Source organism: Cynocephalus volans, chromosome 6 (genome assembly GCF_027409185.1).
Source record: "Cynocephalus volans isolate mCynVol1 chromosome 6, mCynVol1.pri, whole genome shotgun sequence".
NCBI classification, from domain to species: Eukaryota; Metazoa; Chordata; class Mammalia; order Dermoptera; family Cynocephalidae; genus Cynocephalus; species Cynocephalus volans.
In genome coordinates this window covers 31,048,136-31,070,606 of record NC_084465.1, presented here as the reverse complement: position 1 = coordinate 31,070,606, position 22,471 = coordinate 31,048,136, and the positions used below count along the sequence as shown (strand labels likewise).

General features: G+C 38.1%; 1 protein-coding gene across 1 annotated transcript; it reads right to left on the bottom strand.

The window, feature by feature from the left end:
* Positions 1 to 3,995: 3,995 nt before the first annotated feature.
* Positions 3,996 to 22,255, bottom strand: GPR37 (G protein-coupled receptor 37). The gene is made up of 2 exons (XM_063101444.1): positions 21,233 to 22,255; positions 3,996 to 4,814 (listed from the first exon to the last, which is right to left on the bottom strand). The coding sequence occupies exons 1-2, from the start codon at positions 22,253 to 22,255 to the stop codon at positions 3,996 to 3,998; spliced, it is 1,842 nt and encodes a 613-aa protein (XP_062957514.1).
* Between the last annotated feature and the right edge of the window lie 216 nt (positions 22,256 to 22,471).

Here is a 22,471-nt window from a genome sequence, read left to right as displayed (position 1 = left end):
GAAAATATTTTCATTGGTTATCCTGAAACTACATAAATATTTATGTATTAAGTATACATAAATATCATTCCTAGAGTTTTCTGATTAATCAAAATTTTACTGGACTTAATCTTAGATGTGAGTTTGGGGGTTTTTTTGTTGTTTGTTTTAAATGAGGAGAGGAAGATGCTAGATAGGATCTAGAAGGGGGAGAAACTGAACAAAAAATTGAACAATTTTCCAAAGTATGCTACAGAAATTGCTTTTTGTGGAAAACCCAAGACTATGAGAAAAGTTCCAAATCACTTTATACTTGGGATGACTTATTTTGATTTATGAAAGTGTCTACTTTGACAGAGATATGATTTGATAAGAAAGTACATGTTTTAACTACTGAAAGTTGAAAGGCAAGTATAAAAGAAAAAAAGAAATGGAAGTTTCTCCTGCCTTTACTGCAGTTCAACCTTTTATAACATCTTATTAGGGTTTTCATGTTCACACTCTTCCCCACCAGCCTTTTTAAATTGTTTCCAAGTTGATCTTCTATTGCAGAGTTGTGATGATGCTTCTTCCGTACTCAAAAACCTTAAAAACAAAACTCCACTTCCTGAAGGATTCCATCTAAACATATTTCAAAATAGGACCCTCTTATTATATGGCCTCAATGCAAATTTTCATTACTATTTTTTCCACAAGGCTTCTATGCACATACAGCATAGGAGCCAAACTGGAGTATTCATTTATTCTTCAATCACACCCAGTGATTTCTTTCTCTATTTCTCTATTAAATTAGCTCTCTCTTCCTGAAGTGTCTACTCCTCACACAAGTTTTCATCAACTCCTTTCAAAAGCCTGTTCATTCGGTTATCTCATAAAGCCTTTCATGCTCTGCTCCAATCTGAAGTGTTCTCTTTTCTCTGATCTGTCCTAGAACTCTTCTTCTTTCTTACAGCAGCTAACAAGTCCTAGTTTATATTATAGATTTTCATATATTTGTCTTATTCCTTCCTGTCCATCTCACCCCTGCCTGGTTTTGTGAGGTCTGAGGCTATGCTCTATTTACCACTGTGTACTGCAAGTAATAGCATAGAACCTTTTCTACATAATGTGCTCAATCACTATTTCTTGATTTATAAAATTGACTAAACATGAGAGACAATGTGGAATCACAATTGTTGATCTGTTCAGCAGCCAAAACCTAGCTCAGGTGTTCTTTTGAGAAGTTTTCCAAATGCCTATTAGAGCAATATGTGAGAAGACAATGGTGCCTTATTTTTATTCTCCCTCAAATCCCTTAGAATACAGACTGTGTGGGGGAGGAAATCCCTTTGAAGAGTATTGGGTTGGGATTATTTGTGTACTTGTCTTATCTCCCACACCAGAGTGTGAGCTCCTTGGGGGAGGAGCCCGCAGCACACGGTTCACCTTTGAATCCCTCCTGCGCGGACTGACTCCGGTGCCCGCCTGCAGTCAGCTCTCCGGCAGGTTTAAGTGAACTTGGGAAGGCTCTGACCACACTATTCCTAACCAGAAATCGGTTAGGCGTTTTTCCGAACTGGTGGCCGCAGAGATGATATCTGCCTCCCGGTAACAGGAAGTTTACTGGGGGCCGGAGCCCAGGGTGTGGTGGAGTGACAGTCGGCCCGCCCGTACTTCCTTGCCCTCTCAACGCTGGCCGGAGACGTCCCACGCCACCAGCCCCACCAGAGAACTGCGGAGGGAGTGGGAGGGGAGGCTGGCCTGCAGGCCCCGGGAAGCCCCGCGCTGGGGCAAGCAAGTGGGAAGGCTCAGAGAGGAGCCGAGCCGGGCGAGGAGGACAGGCCTGGCCAAGCCGGGCCGGAGCCGCCACCACCTGAGAAAATGGAGGCAGCCCCGGGCCGGTGAGTGGCCCGGTGGGGCAGGCGGAAGCCGGGCAGGCGGGCGTCCACCCCCCCAGCAGGGCCTGGCCGGAGGTCACTCACATGGCTGGGCAGGGCCGGGCGGCTCCCTCTCTGCCTCCACGTCGTTGCCATCCCCGTCCTCGGCTGCCGCTGCCTTGGGCTGCTCACTCGGTCCCGCTGCGTGGCTCGGGCGCTCCCAGGAATCTTCTTTCATGCTGGCCTGAAACCTTGAATCCTGAATAGGGCAGCTGGCTGCTGCAGCTAAGAAACAATTCTTTTCCTGCTCCACACTTCAAAGCTGTTGCCTGTAAATGAGGCAGCCTCTCCTGCCAAGGGTAAAGTGGCGGTCAGCCCCCACGACTGGCCACCCGCAGCAGTCCTTCCTTAAGAGACGGCAAGAGGAAGGTCCAGAAGTTTCCCGGCTGCCTAAGGCCCAGTGGCCGCCAGTTTGGGCACTGTCATTTAGTTAATATGGGTTTCTTCTGGAAGATGAATGATCTGAATCCACTCTAAATTTTATACTGCTAAAGCATGATTTAAAGTAACATTTATTTAAAATAAATATGATTTAAAATAAAATAAAGTATGATTTAATGATTTTAAATAATATCATGTTTTATAATCTGGGAGAAAGAAGGCACCGACTCACTTATGCTAAATAGTACAGAAATCAACAAGCAGAAAGCACATTTTTCCAGCAAGAAAACTGGGTTTCCCTATAACATGATCTTTCTGAAGGCAGAGAGATTCAACCACACATCTTCTTTGGTAGCTTTTAAATATCGCTGTGTCACTAGGTCACTGTCTCTGCCATCTGATTTAGACATGTGTCCCACATGGCAGATATCCTACAAAACTTGAACTCCTGAAGAGACAAGAGAGGGGATTCAAATAATCCAAATGGAAGAGTTTAGCTTTTTATTGGGAGTTTATAAAATATCAATTTAAAACTAGTATTTAAATATTCAAGTGTTCTACTCAAGATATATAAATATTTTATTCCACTACTGTACTTTAGTCCCACTTAAAGAAATTAAACTTTACAGATTTAATCAAGTTCATTTTTTTAAAAGGAGAAAAATTAGAATTCAGAGTGCTTCATGTAGGATTCACAAAGCTTCAAAGGCCAGGGTTCAGAGGAAATCAGATAAGTGCATTTTTATTCTTTATTCTACCCATAATTCCTCATGGGAAAGCCTGTAGTTCTACATGTTCGTTCAAAGGTGAACTTAAAAAAAGATATTTTATTCCTACTCTGTTGTCTATTTACTCATATTTTATAAATATTCTGAAGTAATTTTACATCTATATGTGATTATTAAAAATACAGCTTTAACATACAATATAGTTTTGTGAATCATGCATATAAAATAGCACTATTAGGAAAACTTCTTTATGACATAGTGATTACCTGCCTTAAAGGAAAATATAATTATAAAATAGAAAGGCCAATTTTAAATTGTGCATAGAACCAGTAATTGTGTCTTTAAGGCGATTAAAAGATTTATTGAATTTTGGTTAAAAGTAGGTTGACAATGATATTAAAGAATAAAGTGTAATTTATTTGGTGCTACTTTGTGAATGCTTCTAAATACAAACCATCTCACGATACCATATACAATATACTTCCAATCACAACTCAAACAAAACATAACCTACAAAATCACATGGCTACAATTAATGTACAATAACTATATTGTAAAAAGAAAGAAAGAAATTTAGAAATTAATTAAGTTAAGGTGCAATAACTTTTTAAAATAAAATATTAGCACCATACCAGATAAAATGATCTAAAACTATCAGCCTCCTCATTTTTCTTAAATAACTAAATATAAACATTTCTTTTCAGAGCACAAACATTAATTTGTAAAATCAGTTCTACAGTAGTTAATATTCTTTCCTTTCTTTCTTTCTTTCTTTCTTTCTTTCTTTCTTTCTTTCTTTCTTTCTTTCTTTCTTTCTTTCTTTCTTTCTTTCTTTCTTTCTTTCTTTCTTTCTTTCTTTCTTTTTGTTGTTGTTGTTGTTGCTGTTACTGTTTTGTTTTGCATTTTTCCCTGTAAGGAAAAATATGAAGTAAAAACTTTCACAGGATATGAAAATCAAACAAACAAATCCAACCAAACCAAATATTGTCCTTTAGCAATGAGTTCCAACAGAAGCAAAAGTGGACATTTCACGGCGTATGGTACTGAAAGGTGAGAGTTCAAGTTCTGTGGTGTATTCGTTGTCATTGTCATCGCTGGTCACTGTGGAAGACTTCTGAATGCATTCCTCACAGCAACAGCAGCAGCACTCCATAAAGGCCCGACTGAAGGGTTTGCAGAGACAGAAAAGGAGGACTGGGGTAACACAGGACTTAAAGAACAAAAGAAACTGGCTGATGATATTAAGGAGGTCCATTGTCTGTTGTGAAACCCCTGTAGCCATATAAGCAGTGACAATGTTGCATATATTTTCAGGAATAATGCAAAATCCATACAAAATGGTCAGTGCCACTACTGTACAGTTCATCTGACTTTCTAGTTGAATCTGCCGCTTATTCCCTCGGGTACAGGCTTTCTCTGCTTTGCGGATTTTCCTTGCAGTCACTAAAGAGCAGGTGATGGTGAAAAGTGTGGGCAAACAAAAGTAACAGCCAAAATACCACCAGAGTCTCGCACTGTCGTAAGTGAGGGCTAAAACATAGATGGTGTCGGGTAAATCAGGAGAGATCTTTATAACGCACCTCTCTGCAGGTGCTCGGCCGCTAAACCCCAAATCCTCCCTGCTCAGCTGGCGGAGAACAACTTCTGGAAGTGCCAACAGTAGAGCGCCGACCCATATGACTGCAAGTTTGGCAGTGGTTGAAGAACAGTTTTCGATCATTTCATAGTACATCTGTACGTTGCTGGCAGCACGGAAGCGGTCTATACACAGAGCACATAAGGTGAAGGTAGTGACTCCCAGAGATGAGACCTGTTGGGGGGACAAAGAATACACTTATTCTGGGTGCTCTCTGAAAGAAAGATCAAAGCACTAGGAAATAAGTACAGACTGTAAGGACACTAAAAAGAGGGTGAGAACAGTTTCCTGGAATGAAGCATGGGTAACTGGGCTTGTGGCTTCAGCTGAATCATTGTAAGCACAACAACAACACAAATTGTAGTGGTCAAGGAGTCAAGAAATTGTAGAACTGGAAGGATTCATAAAGATCAGCTAGTCCAATACCATTTTATCATAGATTAGAACCCAGATACCCTAAGAATTTCAATCATCATGAAAATGCCTACCACTAGGTAATCTAGGTAAGGAGTAAGTAAATATAGCGGACTACATCCCATTTTCACTACTGAAAAGGTCATGTTTTCCAGTGTGGGAGTCAGTAGTGTGCCTACACACAGCAAGCACGTAAGAGCTGATTGCTTCCAACAGGCTAGATGATTAGAGATCTCCTCCAATTTCTCCTACATGCAAAATAAAGTATTTTAATATGATTTTCAACGGCATACATTTATGGAAAACAAGAAAGAGAAGTTCTCCAGAGGCCAAAATCAATGAGAAAACAAATTCCAAACAGGTCAGTGACCCCTCCTCCCATGTCGCACGTTGGTCCTATGGGCATCTGCCAGTCCTGAGGAAGGTTTCAAGTTAGTTTTACCTAGAAAGATGGGGCCAGGTGCCCAGATGCCCAGGTACATATAGGTAGGAGACAAAGCTGGGGCCAATGTGGATGGATTAGGCCAAAGACCTCCTTATAAATTTGGAACTCCCCAAATAGTGACATCTATAGATGTAATGCGGAAAAATAGAGACAACAGAGAAAGTTGCCTGCATGACAGGATTTGGATCTGGATGAACTGGAGGAAAAGAGAGAGAGAGGAAAAAAAAATGGCAAGTTCTAACAAGAAGCCTAAACTTACATGGTATCAGAACCTGAATTCACACCATTTATGTGGCTCTGAAAAACCCAAAATGCAATTTAAAATCATCTCAGGTAGAAGCAAACATAAATCCTCTCTGGAAGAATGCACTTTAAAACCAGGCCTCAGAGAAATCCCACAGATAAAATTTAAGGGAACATGGTTTCACAAAATCAAAAATCACAATATGCAAGAGACTGTCACTATGAGCCTATGTGCCAAAGTAAACAAGTTATAGAATCAGACATAAAAAAAGTACATTTTATCAAATTTAAAGAAATATGGGATACTGAAAAAGTGTCAAAGAAAATAGGAGATATTAAAATAAACCTGAAAATGTGCAGAAAGGAGCCAAAGAGAATGTCTAGAGAGGTCAATCATAGGAGAATTTCAAATCAGAAAACTCTTTGACATTGAGCACATAGAGCACTGTAGCCCCAAAGGCACTCTTACGGGCATATGTTCCAGGTGTCTAAAAAAATCGATAATTAAAGGTTAAAAACCAAAAATGTGTATCTATTTTTTTTTCATGCAGTGGTTTTCCAGGAGTCTAAACATGTGTTCCTAATGTAAACATACCATTCTTCATTTATTTATAAAATATTAATTCAGCATCATACAAACTCTCTAATGGGGCACACAGACACAAGCACAGATTTACTGATATCAACTCTATGCCATGGGAATACTGGGGATACAGTACAAGAAGCAGTGCTTTCCCTCCAGGAGATGGTAGATCCTTTCCAAGAGGGAAAGGATGATTCTCAAAGTCACAGGATAAACACAGCCATCGCCCAGGAGCTTCGAATTTACTCAAATATTTTGGGAAAAATTTAAATAATTTAATGTTTAATGAATGTAATCATTATTTATATATTTAAACAAAGACAATGAATAGAAGGTAAAATGTTGATGAGGTATTAGGTAAAACATGAGACTAAAAGAAAACTCTCTAGGTGGATGGAATACTTTGGTCCATACCTCAAATGCCTGAATATATGCATTCACTCGCCCCTGCCTGCTGGCGGAAATGTTTACGAAGCATAGTTATAGGTCATGCCTTGGCAAAGAGGTCAAAAAAAGAAAAAGTGTAATGTTAATATCTAATTACAGAACTCAAAGGGATCGTGTTGACAAAAGGAAAACCATTTGTCATACAATTTCAGTACGCGAAATGTTAGTTGTTTATCTACTACATTCAAGCTGCCACTCTCCCCCAGAACATGGTAACTTGCCTTGTGGATTCTGAGAGTTCGAATGTCAAATATGCTTTTCCTCTTCTTACCCACTACACACCCGACAGTGTCAATTAGTTTTAATAAGGAAAATAAGGATATCGCATCCATGCCCTGGCTACTCTAACAACTATTAGTGGAGACAGTCTGAAAATAACATACAATAAGGGGTTAACTATATGAAAAACAAAAATAAAGAAAAAATATTATTAACAAAGCTCTAAATTAGAGCAGATAAAGAGACAATGACTGGGCTTGTAATACAATTCTTATTCTCCAAATTCTTTAGAAAGGCTCTCATAAACACCGGTGTAAGAACATCAGTCTAATATAACAGCAAAGAAATTAAAAAGTCATCTCTAGATTCTCCTTTTTAAAGTTAACTTTCAAATTAATGAGTTGTTCATCTTGATGGAAATTTCTTTTGCATCTATGCTGGAGACTCAAAATAATTCTAAAATTTAGGTCCACATTGTACAACTGTCTTATGATCACATATTTTTTAATGTCAGTCATTGCCACATTTGGGGAAATCTGAGAAGGGCTTGTCATTTTCTAAAGGTCCACATCAAACAGTATCATGTGGAATTGCAGCATTTTATTTTACAGATTTTTGAAACTTTACATTTGTATATTAATTTTTCCAAATACTTTGACTCATTTCTCTTAAAAATGTAAAACAAGAAAATTCTCAAGCTATCATATGTATGCAAGTTCTCTTCAAGTCTTTCCATGCAGTCTTCACCTAAAGCAAATCTGTGCACGTTCCATCACTATATATACTGAGTCAGTTTATAAATACAAATCTACAAAGGTTTTTTTTTTTTTGCTTGATTTCTTTTAAAATTATGAATAGCATTTCTTTTAATAGGAAAGTTCTGTAATATAAAAATTAACTAGAGAGCTAAGGAGAGGCAATCTGTTAGAGGCTCATAACATGTATTTGCTTGGTATTTTCCTATCACTACATAACAAAGAACACACAATGCACAAAGGATAGACTCTTCTCCTCTATTAATTTCCCTAATTTTAAATCCAGAGATTTAAAAATTCTGGACCAATTATCACAAGTGAGAGCACTTGCATACCTAACTCCAAGTCAGTTACAAAGCATTTCATGAGAAGTAAAACAAATGCACGTGGGTGGACATGTATTAAGATTAGTGTATTAGATTGCTAACTCCTTAGAAATCAGAAGCTGTGCTGCACATCCACTCTTAACTAGACAGATGTTCACTGCACTGAAAGGCAAAACAATGTTTTCCAGGTGCTGTATATTTCATTTCACAAGATAACAAAAACCAGGAAGAATTTTAAGCAAGATTTACATGTGCTCCAACGTTTTGCTCAGGAATTGTTTTACACTGTATTTTATTTGAAGATGCTCCGTTCTTCAGTCATATTCCCCAAAGCTTTAGTACTGAGTTAAAACCTCAAACATATTTGATCTGTAGACTTCTTAACAAATCTTGGATTGAGGAATGCTCTCTGGTTTTCATACACAAATTTCAAGTAGCTCCTACATCCAGCCTCCTGTTTTCAAATTGTACTTCTCTCTGACAGAATTATCTGCAGTTAGGATCCAGCTAAATCAGGGTGAATAGTCCCAAAAGGTCACAAGAGCAACATAGAGAATTGCTGAAGGAGCCAATGAGGAAAGCAGTGCTGCCCCAAATGCAGATGGCACTTGCAACGCAGTTGCCAACAGCGACCGCAACCCAAATACCAGTCATAGACATCTACTCTCTCCTGCTGCCACAGTTATTGCATCAGATATTTTTCTGTAAATTCACTTATGCACTAAATTTTATGATATGAAAGAGCAAAAACTGCACAAAGGTCCTGCTTAGCATTTTCCCAAACTGTTTACAGAAGGCTTTAAACGTATAAAAAGTTAACTCCACACTTCAAAAGTAGTTGATAAAGATCATCTGAATAATGGGGCATGGCCTAATTTCTGCTTCTCCAAATATGAAATCTGCTCATGTAATCAAAATTCCTAAATGCTGGGGTAACACGAAAAGATTTCCATCATAATTTTTAAGTATACTTGTTTACATACAGCTTATTAAAAATTCTACCAAGATGAATAGTGCAATTATATGCAATTATAAAACTGTATCATGAATGCTGTATCCTCTGCATTAAATGACCATATCTGACTGCTAAAATTCAACATCACTGTGAAATATGCTCTTGGGAGTAAAACTGTTAAGCGTTGGCTTAGATGGGTAGTTCTTTGAAGCAATATCCTGAGACATGAAATGAGAAAGATGCAATCTCTTATTAATTAAAATGCATTGGGAGGAATAATTAACATCAACAAAAGCAGAACCGTAAACACAGTTAAGAGACAAGACTATTAATTTTGAGAATCTAAAGATCAGTGGAAAGCTGAAAGCAGGGAATTATAACTATTTTGGAAAATAAGATATTGAGCATTTCGAGGGGACTGGCATCAAAATATAGAAACGGCAAGGGAATCAAAATAAACAACTCTAAGATCTTTCTTTCAAACAACAATATTCTGCTCTTCTTTGTATCCCAGAGTAAAAACAATAAAGCTCGTTCAGTTACTGCCCTGTCAACATCCACAGCAGAGTGGCTTCAGGCAGCTGCGGCTACCTACAGCATTGCTTCAAGGCATAAGAGAGACACAGGAAAAGTTGAGGCCTGAGAAGTCATGCGGGGAAGTGGCAGCTCTGGTGCCAAAGTTCAGGGTTAAGAGTCACTTTTCCTGATTACCTCTATCCTGTCATCATTTCAGTATCATTATGGCTTTACTGTACTCTGCATCAGTGGCAAAGAGAGCACTGCATTAGCTCAATATACATATGGGGGGTGCATGTATATTTTGAGAGAGAGAGAGAGAGAGAAAAACTATAAAATATGTTACACTGTTCTTGCTGCTAGGAACAATAATGAATAAAACATGGATTTTGTCCTCAAGAGGTTTGGAAACCAAGGCAGAATTTCTTGACTATCCCCCACCTGCTTCTATGTACCTAATAAGTTAGTTTATATATGGAATGACTCATTACAGTCTCCTGGACAAATAGATATGACTACCACATTCCTGGCATGCATGCTGTGACTCCCCTTGATCTGGGACATATCCATGTTTGCTTTGTGCTATGGTTTGAAAGCCCCAAGCTCATGTTGGAGCTTAATTCCCAATATTGCATTTGAAAGATGGGGTTTTTACGAGGTGACTGAATCGTGAGTACTCTGCTCTCATGAATGGATTAATCCTTTTATGGAGTAACAAGTTAATGATCTAATAGGTTGTCAGGGAATAGACTGGGGGCTTTATAAGGAGAGCAAGAAAGCATGTGGAAATGCTCTCACCCAGCCCTCATTATGTGATACCCTGCAATTCCACCAACCAGACTCTGTACCAAGAAGGCCCTCACCAGATGTGCCATTCAGCCTTAGACTTTCCAGCCTCCAAAACTATAAGAGATAAAATTGTTTTGTTTATAATAATGTATAAGTTTCAGATATTTTGTTATGAGTAACAGAAAACTGACTAATACACTTGGAGACTGTAGTTGAGAATCACCAGTTTAACAAGATTGGAAGACAAACATAATTTCAAAATACCTCCTAGGGAAATTGCTACAGATGTTTAACCAGCTTTACAGGCTTTATAAAACTCTCATGATATACTATTGTATTTCAAGGGATGTGATCTAATGCTTTGCAAATATCATTTATGTCCTATTTAGTCTATTAGACTAAGATAACCTTGGGATTGGTGGTTTGAATTATGTATTAACAACCCAGGAGAGTAGTGATCTGTATTTTAATTGAGGCATGCATTTAAATCCGTGGGATGCAAGAATGGCACACAACAACAAGAGAGCTTGAAGACCACCCAGAATTCATATCTCAATGTGCTTTTTGTTCTTGACATACGCAGTAACCTTCAAAAAGTTGTAAAAGGTTTGCTCCTGTGTAGGAAAAAAAAATTACCCAGAAAAGAATGCCATTAGCTCTACTTATTACTTTAGTCATTTATAGAATCATTTAATGTTTAAATGGTTACTTAAATTTTCTCTTATACAATAATACATTTTAAGGATAAAATTTATGCTATTGCAATATTTGCTAATTTGGAGATTCATAAAGTACTTGAGAATGAATACTAAGGGCTTGAACCACTTGCATTATAAAACCATTTTATTATATTCTACTCTTTAAATGTTTTATTAACTCAAACTGGACTCCTTTTTGAAATCATCTTAAAAGGCTTATTCTTAATGACAGTCAAGGTGCAATTGACTCAAGTTAATTACCCAGATATTTCAAGTGACATTTAATACCATGACAGACAGGTTTTCATCTTCCCCTTGCCTCAGTTTCCTTAATAAGAAGCAAAGCAATATGCATTTCTCCCTTTATTGTGGACCCTGAGAAGATACTATACTATGAAAGTTTACTGAAAAAAGAAAAAAGAAACCTACAAAATGTAAAGGATTTTGAAAATATAATGAAAGTTTTTGTGAATGACTTCTAGAGTTACCTTCTAAATTTTGTTATGGAAACAAACGAAAAACTAGTAGTCTGATCAGGATAATGAAGCAGCCCAAATATAATCACCTGAATAGAAATGGTATGGTTCTTCAGCTAGTCCTTTATCACCACTGGCAAGACAGAATTTAGATAAGCTCAACCTGGTGGTTATAAGAACCATAGATATGCCCCAGCTTTCAAATATTTTGTCCCTCCCTTAAGCTTGTATTTATAAGCTCATGCATCCCAAATTTCTGTTCAGCAACTGTATTAGCCAACTTAAGACAGCTGTTTTATATCATTGATGAGAATTAATCCAGCCAGCAAGATATGTGACAACAATGACTTTGGGGAAAGATTCAGAGTAAAACTGTCTTCTTCCATAGTAAGAAAAAATTGTATTGTTCTTTCCATCACAAGTTAATTTTAAGGCCAGTGGTTTTGTAGACTTTTTAAAAAAATAAACAAAAAGAAACCTATAAGTCATAACACTTAATAATTAAAGTAGAAAGCATACTGTATAAATGAAGATGTAACTGGATTTCATTGTCCCTACTGCTCAAGCTTCTAATTCAATGCAAATATCTAGTCCTGAAGAAGCCTGGGCTACCATATTCACTTTGTACTACATTAAATTCCTGTTCGTTCAAAATGATATGAAGAAAGGGCACATGGATGGTTTACAAAAAACCAGTAATCTAGGGAGATCCTGTCTTAGCTATTGCTCCATTTCTCAGAAGCTTACTGCACACAAACAAGGAAAGATGAAACTACTAAGAATGACAGTAAGCTGTAAAATAGAACACAGATCACATAAAGCACAGCTCATAAAGTAAGATAAAGTTTATCTTTTGCTAAACCTTCTGGCACAAATAAGTGATAATACTGATGGGGGGAAAAAGACCAATGTCTTTCTAAGCAAAGTTTCCTTCATATAAAATTTAATCTGTATGCTGAAGTACAGTGAAGTGATTGGAATACACTGATTTCTGTAAAATAGAAAACTTTCAAACCAAGATTATGACAACTGCATTCTAGCTTAACTTATATTTTACATCAAAAAATAATGTTTAAGTACATCTATTTATGTGTTGCCCTTTGTTTATAAGTAACTCTCAAAACAAGGGCATCATTGTCAAGAAAACCCATTCATTTGGGCCATGAATGATAATCTATTATAAGTCAGTGGTTACAAGCCTAACAACTAGTCAGGAAGAAAGCAGGATGAGCACAGAGTAGAGTTTCCTTTGAAACTCTAAAGGGCTCAAGCTTGTGTGCCTTTGGCTTTTTGCATTTTCCATAATCCTTGTCCTTACAGCACTTCAGGGCAACTTTCCCCAAAAGACATCCTTCTTTGAGCACCAATGGGGAGGCGTGTTTATCAGAGCTACTGTTTATCAGACTGCTATGAATAGGAGGACCTTTATCAAAATGTCTTCATTTTGTAGATAGAGCATGTAAATCATGATACTGTGCCGGTGACATACTTTGATTCATGTTTCCAAACCAAAGAGACTTGCCTCACCCCTTCCAAGTGTACACACATGTCCGGAGTGAATTAGAGCTCTTCAAGTCCACTCTTGAAGTCAAGTCAAAGAAAAGGCTTCTTACCCTTATAAACATCACTGATATTTAATCTGGCATACCCACATACAATAAATATCCACTTATTTCAATTATAAGCAGTCTATTTCATTCATAAGTGAATCTCGATGTCACGGAAAAACTTTTTGGGGGAGCATCAGCTTTTGCCTGTCACTATTGCCTCATTCTCCAACTTCTTTTCTCTTGGTTAAGCTTGATAACATGCTTTTACTTATTTTAAGAAACAGTGATCCCATAGATCCTTTATTTCTCTTTATAGTCCCATCTTGAATTAAGATCTCCTACCAACTAAAACTTCTCCAGCACAGTACATTCCTCTTATAATTAAAAAAAAATCATTTAACTACAACTTGTTTAACATGATATAAATCTGTCAAGTGTTTATTAATATAAAAATGCAAATGAAGCAAGATTAGCATCATTTATCTTCAGATATAAGCCATCTATTAAAATCAACAGGTCTAAAGAAAATTTTATATTCCATATTTATCCTCAGTAATCAGAAATTTATTTCAAAATGTAATATTGAAAGCCACAGACCAGTTCTCAATCTTTGGTATTATTATGATGTTCCTAATCAATCTTAAGATGGTCTGGAATCGCAGTTGTTCTCCTAGGGGTTCTGATGAGTTTCCAAAGAGCAGTTACAAATTTTCACCTATTTCCCCTTGTGACAAATGACATTGATTTGCATGGCAGTAAACCCAAACTAAAACCAAAATTATTTGTAGTTGGGTAATAATGATTTGAATGACATTGAAAAACTACATTTTAAAATAAAATGTCTTGGCTTTAACCAAAATTCCACCACGGGTAGTTTGTTAAGGAATTATTCTTTCTTCATTCTGTCCTCTTACTCAAATATCTCTAAATCTCACATCTTGATATGAATTAATTTACCAGATGCTTTTTCCTATTTAAGAGGGATTTGAACAAAGAAGAAGATAGTAAAGGTAGGAGGGAAGGCCATGAAGATGGACAGTGATGAAGAGGGGGCTCTTTGGCAAAAACGTGGCAGCCCTGAGTAGAGTCATAAACCTAATGAGAATGATTCATTCTAGGCAGGGATCAAATCAATGACCTTGGCCTCATTTATGCAATGAACCATTCAAGTGTGCAGCCAGATAACATTGAAAACTATCATAAATTCACAAACTGTAAGTATTCTCTTTCAAGAACAAGCCCCACACTGTGATTAAATCCTGTGTTTTATGAAGGTTTTATGGAAAGTACCTACACCTAACTTTGCACACAGAAAGACCCCATATTTGAGGTTGCAGTAATCCCATTCTCCACTCTACCCTGAAATTTTAGATGAGATCATCTCGTCTGGCACAAAGAATACTATTCTAGTTAGGATATTTAAGATTTAGTCTTGGCAACAAGGTTGAGTTGATTATTGGATCTTGGCAGGTCTATTCTTGGGAAGTGAAATGACAAGAGCATCCCTGGAGGATGGAGCAGAAGTGCAGTACCGGAGACAAACCTTGCTGCACAGCTGCCTGCGTATCCCTCCCCTCCCACAGTCTACATCCCAGATGCTGGTCCATGTGCTTCCAATGGGACACAGTTAAATGTAGTTGCAGCACATAAGGAGAAAGCCATTAAAGGTGGAAACATTCTATCAGGGTCCATGCAGTGTAAGGGTGAAGGGTAAGGTAGACCCTCACCCACTCAAGTACTCATAATCTCAGATCTTATGTTTTGCTTTTACAGACACATTTGCTCCATTTTTTCTGTCGAAGTACTGGATACCTTGGAAGCCCTGAAGAGCTCAGAATAAATCCTCACTCTGATTGTGTGCTTGAAATATTATTCCAATTCTTGGGGAAGTCCATTCTTTCTGCCTTCCTTTCTCTCACTCTACAATAGGGTCTAAAGTATCTCCCTCGTTGGCCTTCCTTCCTAGAGTCAAATTAAATATGTTTTTGAGATTTTCAGAAGAAAAAGACTCAATTAAAATGTATTTTTATTACATTGTTAAATTAACCATTTAAGTGAAATTTCAAAATTTAATTAATGTCCTTATAGTTAATAAGGACTAATAATTTCAAATCAGAGATAGTTTTCCTAGGTGTTAACACAAATTCTGTTTTAAAAGAATATTTGGGACTGTGCTATCTGCTAAATTATCTTGCCAAGTTATTATTATGAGCTTCCTATCCCAGGAAGGCTGAAGAAAACAAGAAAGCAAGAATTAAAAGATTTTCATAGTTATAACTTTTCATCATGGATCTAAGCTGTATGGGCATATATGAAGATCATATATGAAGATAATTGAAAAGAATTAGAGGGAGCTCAGTTTTCACTTGAAATTTTCCATCTTTCATCATAATCAAGTACAACTGTGAGCTGACCCATCCCAGGGCCATTCCTGAACTTCCTTAACGCTTGCCCAAACCTCTATTATAGTACTCATCACACTGTAGAACATTATTTTACCTTTCCATAACTTTAATAGCAGTAGCTCATCGATGATATTCATCTCTGGAAACTTTTTCTCCTCTTTCCCTTCCCCATTGTCTTCCTGCCCACTCCTAACATACAGCCTTGCATAGAAGAAAAGCTCAATACATGTTTGATGAATAATTGGATGGTGAATAAAAGAATGAATGATGACATACACGAAAAAAGATTACAGAAAATAATGAATTATTTAAAATGTTCCTTAATCAGTTATTGGGTGCTGCTGTTTTATAATATGTGAGTATAATTCTTAAAAGTTGAGTGCCAGATAATATCTGTAGAAGGGAAGTAAAGAACTACCCATGTTCCTGCTTTATGCTTCATTGACAAGCTTTAGAAAAAGATAGATTCTCATTACAATCAACTTGAATTTCCCATTTGAATATCATAAAGCTTTAATTTCCTGCAAGACTCAAATTCAGTTAATTTCACCATACATGATTCAGGAATGGAGTTATAAATAAAAGCACAGTCTAAGAAACTTTTTTTTCTTTTTTGCTAGACTCATCAGCTAAATATTTTCGTTTGCATAAGAATGTAGAATAAGACTACAAAGGGATTAATGGGAAGTCACAAAACACTTGTTAAGTACCATTCTTATATATTCAGTCCATTTTCCCTGAGAATGTTATTAGTAATTTTCAAATTGCTAATAAAACTGTATGTTTCCACCTAGAAGTCCATCACAATACCTAATGGCTAACCCACCACCCAAGTGAGTTTACTGATTGCCATGATAAATGTGCTATTACTTGAACGCAGGTGTTTTGGGGAAATCTGTGTAGAAAGCCATACCTGTATGGCAATGTCACTTTCAGCCTCCAATACTCTTCCTTTCTTACTGATCAGTGCTCAGTACAATTTAAAGCAATGAAAGAGCCATTTGTTTCATTCAGTTTATGCCAGTATGTTTAAAGAAGCTGGCTCTACTCATGAGAACAGACTCAAGACATGCCACAAATTAGCCCTGAACCAGAGACCCTGGTGAGATGCGTTCTTTTTAGTCACCCTCCACCTATGCACAGGAATCTTCTATCCTGGCAAAATAAAAATACAGTTAGATTTGAAATTATCTTAGAACTCTCTGGAGCCTTCTGCCCTACCACACACCATGAAGGTATAAGTTCTTTAAATTAAACAGGAGCCTAGACCATTAAAAACTCCCAGTTAACATCCCAGCAGAAATAAATACATGGCAGTGGACCTGGATCAGAAGATACACCATCTCTGACTCACTTCCATCAAGCAATGAGCCAAGAGCTGTTCTGGTTGACATATTCAACGCCTGAATCATTTAGCTTTAAACATTTCTTAGATCCTTAAGTGAACGGTATGATAGAAAACTCTTTCACCATTCTCCTATTGAAATGCACACCTAAATCTCCATATCCAACACACATACACACACACACACACACAAATACATTCTACACATACAGCTATTGCTTTGAATATAATTTTTTCTGGTGACTGTGTGATAAACCAGTTTAAAATGATGCTTCTATGAGGATGGCCACCATCCATTCAGATTCCCTTTTCTCCTATCCCTATTTTTCTACCATTCCATTTGCTCTTGGTCTTTATGAGATTTATCCCTAGGCCACAAAGATCATAATCCTGGAATAGAAAGGGAGACATTATCAACTACAATAGTTCCCAGCACATTCCCACATACAGCAATATTAAACATCATAAAACTCCCTTTCTAGTGATAGACCCTGGAAGCTGGATGATATCTTCAAGTCTTAGGCCAACAAATTGAAATAAAAATAAGGATTGAATGAAAATTGCAAAGAATCTGTAGATTCTGCTGAAGAAATGTCTCCTATTTTCCTACACAAACCCATCTGTCCCCAAAATTCCATTATCCTCTTCAGATCATACTAATAACCAAGTTGTAGAGGGAGAAAAAAAAACTGTGATAGAAGAAAGGAAAAGAAAGTAAAAGAGAAGGTAGGAGAGAAAAATTATAAAAAATCAATAGTGGATAAAATTTAAAACTAACTAAAAAAAATTAAAAAATAAAAACATTGAAAATGGATAACTATATTACCAGAAAAAATGATAAATTCTACACGACAAATTAATATGAGGATGTATGGTTTAAAAAATGACAGGAAGAACAGCCAACAAATAAAATAAATATTAGAAAGTAAAAAAAAAGTACAAAGTGAAGAAAATGCAAAATATAGACTATAAAAGAAGACCAATTGTCAAATAATTTTTAGAAGTCTTGAAGTCAACAGAAAAAATATGGGGGAGGATTGAAGAAAGTTTAAATAAAGGTAATAAATTTGTAATGTCCTTCACCAATCAAACACACTTTGTGACTTTAAGAACATAAAATCTAACCTATATAACTTTATTTATCATGAAAATAATCATGTTTGGCACATTAAAAAGCATAGTTGTCCCACATTATTGCAATTAAAAAAAATTTAACCAGCTACCAAGTGTGGAATTGACTACCAGTTTATGAGTAATGAGATGAAACTTAACAACCAAGGAAGTCATAAATTTCAGCATGTAACAAATGGTGTTAACTAGGCTTAAAGATGCCAAAGCAGCAGCAGCAAAAAAAAAAAAAAAAAAAGAAGAAGAAGAAAAGAAAACATTCACTGGACACAGCTTTGCCTCATAAATGTTTGTCTAATCAGCAAACATCAACATAATGTGTTGAGACTAAGGTTCTGGTGGCCACTGACTTCAAGGGTACTTGAAAAAGTTCATGGGAAGGTTTGTACTATCTTTTAATTATATTTTCCCACGAACTTTCTGAAGTACCCTCATGTATTCTTAGGATGGTCATTTCTTTTCTCTGACCCTTGTGTTTCACCTTCAAAATGAAAGGGCTGGATTAGAATGCCATCTATTTCTAATTTAATAGGATCCTTCAAAAGCTACTGTAGTGGATGCTGTGGTTCTCCACCCACACTGCCCCCTTCCAAAGTCTTTCAGGAATAAAGCACTGATTCCCCCAGCTACTGCTACAATTGGTGGTTGACAGCCCTTAGCTACGTGCCTCTCCAGGAATTGTTCTTGACCAAAGAGATACACGTAACTCAAGGTTATGACTCATTCCTGAAAGCAGCTTGCATCCAATGACTGGTCCATTAAGGTACTCTCATGCCTCAACTCAGGACTCCTCTGCATGGTCCCTACAGCCCTAAAGCTCCCTGGGATATCAACTGAGGTCTCTGTGGCAATTGTATCATAGTTGTTCTACTCTTTCTGCCTAATCCTGCTTTCTTCACTTCCTAATAGGTGTTGAACCTGAGAACATACCCCAATAAACTGCATACCCCAATAAATCTCCATGTCAGGGTCTGTTATTTCAGGACATGGGACAGGCAGTGAATCCTTCTTACTTCTGTGAAAATAGCAGTGCCTCCTGGAGGCAGAAATACTTTATTTGGGGAGTTGGACTATAGTTTTTGTCCTCAGTAATCAGGAATTATGAAGCTGATACTACTATAGAATAATTATTTTTACAAAACATGCTAAAACAGTATAAAATTATTTCAATGGAATAAAGGTTAGGTAGGAATACAGAAACACTACATATTAAGATTTTCATTCACTGCTCTAAAAGTAAAAATGAATTTTATAATCTATTCTTTCAAGAAGCTTTTGCTTTTCTAGGAAAAATAAAGCCTAATAGCAATAACTGAAAAATAAAGGCTACAAGAATGGGGAAAAAACTAAGCAAAAACACAGAGAGCAAAAGAAAGATTTTACTAACAATAAGAAAATTAAAAACAGTAGATTCTTAAGGAAGACAAAATTAAACTGAAAAGTAAAATACAAATGGAAGAAAGAATGATTATGTTTTTAAAAAACTCTCAGAATTAGAGAAAGGAAATCAAAACACACATATAGCATTGCCCAAAACTCTTAGGTCTCATTTAACTAACCAAAGTTTTTATATTCTTTCCCGAATTTGATAAAATTCTTTTAAAGTTTTCTTTGAGAGATTTTTTTTTTTCTTTCCCCAGTTTCTTTTTTCTGTCCTCTATTGTTTTTCTCTCTAATGCATAAATGTTCCTGCATGCTTAGTACGTTTTCAGCGAGACAAGCCAATATACTTCTCTCTTATTGGGGTACCTTTCCTGCTCACTTTATAATTTACTTTTTGTCTCTTTCTTATGTAAGTCAATTTCTTCTTGTATTATTCCAACAAACTGAGAAATCTTAAATTGAAATTGACCTTGAAAAGGCAATTAGAAAATAAACACATTCTCTAAGGTAAGTTCAACTACCTCCTACACAATTCAAAACTGAAAGGTTTACCAAATAAACTAGATATTTCAAAGATACTTCTAGCTTGGAAACAAGAGAAACCCCAAATCCTGGTAAAGTAGCAACAACTGATTTAGTAGTCATGGAATGATTCTGCATCTGATCCCTGTCAGGATAACAGAGGGTCTTATTTACTGTCTTTTGCCTTGGTCCTTCTAAGTAGGCACTGTTTTCTGTTTACTTATCCCCTAGCTTTAGGCCCTGGAACAATGTTGAACATAGTGTCACTGGCCCTGGTGCCAGACAGGATCAGGGGCTCTGGAATATTTACAGTTTCCCTTCTTCTGCTTCCATAAATGAAATGGACAGTCTGAATGGAGAAAATCAAGGGCCAGCTGGCTAAAAACACAACTGGCAGCAAAACACTTGGGCCCTTTCCAAGAGCTGGTGTTTAAAGAGAGGCCATTTAAAGAGCAAATTCCAAATACCACAATAATGGTTTGGGACACTAGCTGTAGAATGAAGCAGTAAAATTTTACTCAAAACTATTTTTCTCCCCAAAGTTTGGAATCTATTACATGCCCTCTTCTTCTTAGGAAATTTTCTAGTCTTAGAGTCAATCCCTTAAAATAGCCAATCCTTTATCCCTGTAACAAATGACAAATATATATTACATACAAATGTTAAACAAATTCTGTGCCATGGTGGCCAAAGTCTTATTTTTGCTTAAGTTCATTCATACAAAGATCAATAAAATTGTTAAGAAATTTAGAAGGAAAAAGAGAGAAACAAGAAATAACATAAGAATTTAGATGGAATAGCATGGAACACAGCCAGACACTTAAACTAATTTGAGAGGCTCTTAATATATCATGAGGCCAACTGACAAACAAAGGCATTTTTCCTTTTTAAAAATAAAATATTACTCCAACTTTGGCATTTAAGAAAAAAATGTAATAATCTCCTTGGGGGAAAGATCATACTGAAGCACTAGAAACCTGGTAGATAAACGTTAATGATTTTTTTTTTTTTTTCCCTTGCTGGTCTTTGATAATGATAGTCAGGGGCTGGCCATTTATTTAACCCTAGAATCTCTGACAGGTGCCAAATTAGAAATATTCAAAACACCATATTCAGACAGATAAATTTATAATCCAAACAATTCTACACATTATAAGATTTTTTGTTTTTCTCCCCACAGCCCAGGAGCAGATGAATTTGAAGGTGATTTAGCAAAGCTGTCTCTTTTTATATATACATACATACACAAATGATTGGAAAGAGAAATGGAGGAGGGGCCAAGAGAAAAAGCGAAGGGGTTCAGCCACGTAGGTGTGTCCAGCCACAGTTCTTTGATGCTATAATCCTGGAAACGGATAAAGCCAGTAGCTTGAAACCCCCTGGAAGGCATTACCTCGATATAGGGAACGATCTTGCAGGAGAAGTCCTCCAGCAGCCACTTCTTGGTCAGCTCGTGGAAGATGACCAGCGGAAGGCAGAAGAAGATGATGAGGAAGTCCCAGAAGGCCAGGTTGGCCAAAAGGGAGTTAGAGATGCTCCGCATGTAGTAGTTGTGACACACGATGCACATCACCGCCAGGTTGCCAATGATGCCCGTCCCAAAGATCACCACCGACAAACACATGATCGCGTAGGCTCCGTACGACTCCTGGGTCAGAGGGTAGAAGGGGTTCTTCAGCCTCACGCGCCGGTTCGTGCTGTTCCCCCGGCGGGGACCCCCGCGCTCGTGGACCTCCTCATCAGATGACCCATTCTGGGCTAGGGCCTTGCCCGGGGGTGCAACTGTCCGCCCTTCGTACCCCGTCGACCCGCTGACCGTCTTGGCTGGGGGCTTGTGGTGGGAAGCCCGAAGTTTACCGGCTCTCCCCGGCCAGTAAAAAAGATCGCTGGCTCCGGGTTCAGTCTTCACACTTTGTTCCTGGCTGTGCCCGGAAATGCCAGCGTCTCCGGGACCCTTTTCTTTCTCCTCTGAGGTCTGAAGGAAGAGTTGGAGGGCCATGGGGTCCCCTCTCTCCAAAGCTCCAGGATGCCCCTGACCCCGGGCACTTTCCCACTTCCAGGCGCCAGGCGGCCTGACTGGAGATCCTGAGGGCCAGGCTGCCGACGCCTCAGCCCGTCTGCCCGCACTTGGGCCATCGCCCCCGGTCGCCGATAAGTCCCAGGAGTGCGCCGCGCGCATAGCTGCCTGCAGCTCCTCCCTGGGCGCACGGCCTCGCGGAACGACTCTTACAGAATTTCCCGGTCCCCAAGCGTCCCTGCTGCGGCGCTGGATCAATGTAGGTGAACAGCTCTCTCCCAGACAAGATCCATTCTTGGGCGCAGGGGCAGACCCGAGGGCAGAAGGGGCAGAAACCTTGAGCAGTAGCAGAAGCAGCAGCCGCGATGGGCGGGCAAGAGGTGAGCGCGGGGCCCGCATGGCTTGGCGAGGGCGCACCCGGTAGCCGCGGCTCCCGCTTACGACCGACACCTGCTGCCTAAGTTGCTGCTGAGAGTTAGACACATGTCACATACTCACCCCCGCCAGGGCAGCAGGGGACCGGAGATTACAGGGAGGGTGGGGGATGGGTCTTGGGGTCACAGCCTCTCTCTACGATCCTTCTTCGTTTGGCGTCCTGTGCATTTCTCAGCCAAA